At 43.2% G+C, this 4,369-nt stretch overlaps 1 protein-coding gene across 1 annotated transcript in view; it reads left to right on the top strand.

Annotated features, from left to right (window-relative positions):
- Positions 1–4,369, top strand: part of rab11fip5b (RAB11 family interacting protein 5b (class I)) — a gene marked incomplete at its 5' end in the record, with an annotated part of 13,319 nt that continues 8,950 nt past the window's right edge. The window contains 2 exon segments of the mRNA XM_014019560.1: positions 1–514; positions 3,243–3,769. Coding sequence (XP_013875014.1) covers positions 135–514; positions 3,243–3,769 — 907 coding nt within the window.

The following is a 4,369-nucleotide window of genomic DNA, read 5'->3' as shown; positions in this document are numbered from 1 at the left end:
TTCCTGCGCAGCTCGGAGGCTCCTGCTGCGCATGAAGGACTAAAAAGAGGGGGGGATGGATGACCTCCCAGTCATCTGATCAGACTCATCGCGGAGGGACAGTCCGGGGACAGAAAGACCTATAGCTGAWCAAGATGATGTCATTAATAGACCTGGACGATGATCAGAGGTGGGTGCCCACGCACGTCAATGTCACGGTCCTCCGCGCGAGGGGACTGCGCACCAAGGGCAAGCACGGCAGCCGCTACCTCTACACCATCATCCAGGTGGGGAAGGAGAAATACACCACGGGGCTGGTGGAGAAGGCGGACGTGCCCGTGTGGAACGAGGAGTGCTGCTTCGAGCTGCTGCCCGGGATCCTGGAGGTCGGCGGGCGGAGCGCGTACCCCCCGGGGAGCGGGGACCTGGTCCTCACCGTCATGCACCGCGTGCTCATCGGACTGGACGTGTTTCTGGGTCAAACCATCGTCCCCCTGGACAGGATATTTCAGGAGGGAGCGTGTCCAAGAGAGGAGTAGGTTGGCTTTGAATTTATGCACGCAGGTTGTTGTTGTTCAGTGTCCTGATCCGTCATGTGCACCTTTTAAAGCAAAAAAAAAAAAAAAAAAAAAAAAAAAAAAAAAAAAGCAGCTGACAACCTGATCTCCTCCCAAAAGAAAAGCCAGCAGTAGAAGCTGTCAAAGCTTTTTACCCTCCAGCCTGTTGACTTTTCAATTCTGTGCTCTGATTCAGCAAGATGAGCTGCAGTTTTCTCTGGCTCCAGTCAAATCTTTAGAGTCATAAAAATGCCATTCCTTCAGCTTCCAGAAAGCCAAGAGGACACTCAAAATGTAGCTACTTGTAAACAATTAGTAACCAATTTCATGACTTCCTGCCTTTTCAGTTAAAAACATGTTCCCACTTTCTTCAACGTTAACGCTCAGATGTGACACAAGATACAGAAGAGTCATTATTTTCAGCCGGATTATCTTAGAAAGTTGATAACAAATTTTAGGCCTACATCTTATTGTTATTATTTTTTTACAAACAACTTTCTGCTAATGCACATAAAATGACAGTTCAGATGGGGTTAAATGGTCCACACCTTCACTTCTCCACGGTCCTGCATGTTTTACTTGATTCAGTGATGAAATGACTTCTTCAAGTTCTYCAGAAGCCTTAATCACCCATACATTCGAATCAAGTGMGTTGGAGCAGAGAAACCTCTAAAACCTGCAGGATTAGTGGCCTTTTAGCACCAGAAGGACACAACCGCTAGTGTTTTACCCAAAAACGTCTCTGCATTTTGCAGATGGTGGGAATCAAACCCTCAACCCTCCAACTGAAACATAACCTCCTCCCTAAGCTAAAACTGCTTCTTYGGAAAGGTAATGAACAATAAATACCTTACCTGTTGTCAGCTGCCTTAAAAACACTCCAGTCTATAAAACACTTTTTAAAAAGCAGTTTAACATTTGCATCACKGTCATTTTGGCATCACTTGGTTATCTGTACTGAATTTTATGGTTCTTTGAAAGTTCAAATAGTGGCAGCAGCTACTTCCTCAAGCAGGCATGACTGAGCAACACTCTGGGTATGCTTTTGATGAGGGAATGACATTATGACATAATAAAAAACTCAAAAAATTAGATTGTGTTTAAGACCCCCCTTATTTCTGCTGGAGTATTTGTGTAAAGAGAATCAACAGTGTTGTTTGGAGAGTTAAGTTAATTTAAAGGGGCAACATTATGTGTTCCTCAGGCATATATTTAAATTCTATACCATAATAAAGTTACTATGTCACCTTCAGTTGTTGTTAAAATGCTGTTTATACGTTTAAATAGGAAATAAACTTGATTTCTCATCATATCTGTTTCTAAACACCTTGAAACTGGCCTCTGTCTCTTTAAGAACCACCTTCCGTAGCTGTCCCACCCATTTCAGCACAGGCCCGGGTGTGTGTGTGTGCTTTGTGATGAAGCTCGGCTTGGAGACACAGCCCAGAGGAGGAGTTGATCCCAAAAGGCGATTCTAGTCCCAACCAGTCACTCTTGCTCCCCTGCCTAGCTGCCTCAGGACAGCACAGGATTTCTCAACCATGCATGAATGAGTCAAAGCAAGGCTTTTGGCATGTTTTTTTTTTTTTATGAAAGGATAATATTATAACATGATATAAAACTCAAAAAAGTTGATTTTACCTGATATTGCCCCTTTAAGTAACAGCTCTGGTCTAGATGTCAGGTTTGTCAGAAATAAACTATTTCTGTAAGCTAAAGTGGCTCAAAGCTACTGTATCTACAGCAGGTAAGATATTAACTGTTCACTGACAGAGGAATATGCATCTGTGTTCTTTTTGTTGAAGTCCTGCTTGACCGTTGAAACTGTCTAACAGCATTGTGAGGCTTTTTGCAGAGTTTTGCCTCTGGCTGACTCACCATTTCAACAAAAAGCACCATTTGTGGCCTTTCTGTCCTACAAACACGTGTGTTTAATCATTACACTTTAGGCCTGTTTGGAAAAAAAGTAATACAGCTAAATGGTGGTGAGTCTACTTATCTGGGTCAGGAAAACTTTGGAATGTGCCGCCTGCATTTTGTTTCATTTGTTCATAAAAGAAAAGCTTGGAAATTGATTCAATTAACGTGTCARTTAGGTGACAGGTATTACATGTCAGCTTATTTTTCACTAGTATCCAAGATAAACAACTAGCTTTAGATATCAACTTCAACGGTGTCTGACATTTTCAAGATTATCATTTACAACAAAGCAATATCCAGAATAAGTGATGTTTTATTTTTTAAGCGATAGAAAAGGCACTCATTGTTATGTGAAACAGTGAAGAGCAGAAAGGAGTAAAACAATTCAACACATCTGGGTTTAATCGTGGATTCTCCGCCCTTCATGAATTCCTACTGTTAGTTTTGGCTCATGATGTTTTCTGTGGTCCACTCCGAGCCTGGAAGGCACTGACGGAGGGAGGATTTTATTAGCTGAGCCCTGTTTTTATTTTTATTTTTTAGTAGAATCTGGGTTGGGATTTCCTGCTGTGAACATTATGAAACAGCTGGTTAAAGGTCAAAATTTAAGCCCACCCACCCTGAGGTCTATTTTCAGATTTTGTAACATTTGGAGAGCTTCGCCGAGTTGTTTTGTGTCTCCACATGACTTGTTTTGCACCAGTTTTTGGTTGACGAAAAGAAAAAATTCCTAAAATATCCCGTTCATTTGACATTAGAGATCATAACGCCTCTGTTTTTCTGCAGATGGTTCAAGCTCAACTCCAAGGTGGGRAGAAAAGAGAAGGAGCGAGGCGAGCTCCAGGTGACGGTCCAGTTCACCCGGAACAACATGACGGCCAGCATGTTCGACCTCACCATGAAGGACAAGCCTCGCTCCGCGTTCGGGAAGCTCAAGGATCGCGTCACGGGGAGGAAGAGGGGGGACGTGGAGTCCTCCTCGGCCATCGTGCCGGGCCGCTACGCCGCCTTGTCGGGGTCCGTGGGGCAGCCGTTCGGAGAGGAGGGACGGGGTGCGGTGGAGTCTCCGGGCGTGGAGACACCCGAAAAGAAGAGCAAGATGAAAGACTTCTTCAAAGGGAGGCTGCAGAAGTCGTCCGACACCAAGTCGTGCTCGTCGCTGGCGTCGGAGAGCAGCGTGTCTTCCATGGCCAGCGATAACCTCGGCTCTCCGCCCAGTCTGGACCTGCTGTCAGAYCCCCCCAGCTCCCCCGTCTACACTAGCAAAGTGAGAGTGGACCCCCATTATGGAGAAACAGATTTAGCTAAAAAAGGTAGGCTTTGTAAAACCATTTATTCATTCAAATAAATCACAGCAACAATCATGATGGTGGAACAGGAAACAGGCCAACACTGCAGGTTTTCACTCAGGAGTTAGGGACAACCAAATACAGCATGAACTAAAAAAAATTGCATTTCCTGCAAAAATGCACTGTTAGTGCTAAATACTTAAAAAAAGACTGAAACTAGTTAAAATAGTTTAAAAAAGTAGATAAAATTAGCGCAAATAATAATAACTAGAGAATTTGCATTTCCTACGAAAATGCAAGGGTGAATGCCTGTTGCGCAAAACATAAGCTAAAAGCTAAAGGTAGCAGAGTCAAGTTGAAAGTAGCACCCAGATGGTGAAATGGAAGTAAAAAATTAAAATTAGTAGGGAAAAACCCCATAAAAAATTGTGTAATGTGATAATTTCAAGTGCAATAGGTAAAACAGCCGAAGTTTTCAGTGCGACAGCTAAAGGTAGCAGACTCAAGTTGAAAGTAGCACCCAGATGGTGAAATGGTAGTTAAAAATTAAAATTAGTAGGGAAAAACCCCATAAAAAATTGTGTAATGTGATAATTTCAAGTGCAATAGGTAAAACAGCCGAAG

Source organism: Austrofundulus limnaeus, unplaced genomic scaffold, assembly GCF_001266775.1.
Source record: "Austrofundulus limnaeus strain Quisiro unplaced genomic scaffold, Austrofundulus_limnaeus-1.0 Scaffold224, whole genome shotgun sequence".
Classification (NCBI taxonomy): Eukaryota; Metazoa; Chordata; class Actinopteri; order Cyprinodontiformes; family Rivulidae; genus Austrofundulus; species Austrofundulus limnaeus.
Note: the sequence above shows the minus strand (reverse complement) of the source record. Positions and strands in the feature narration are given on the sequence as shown.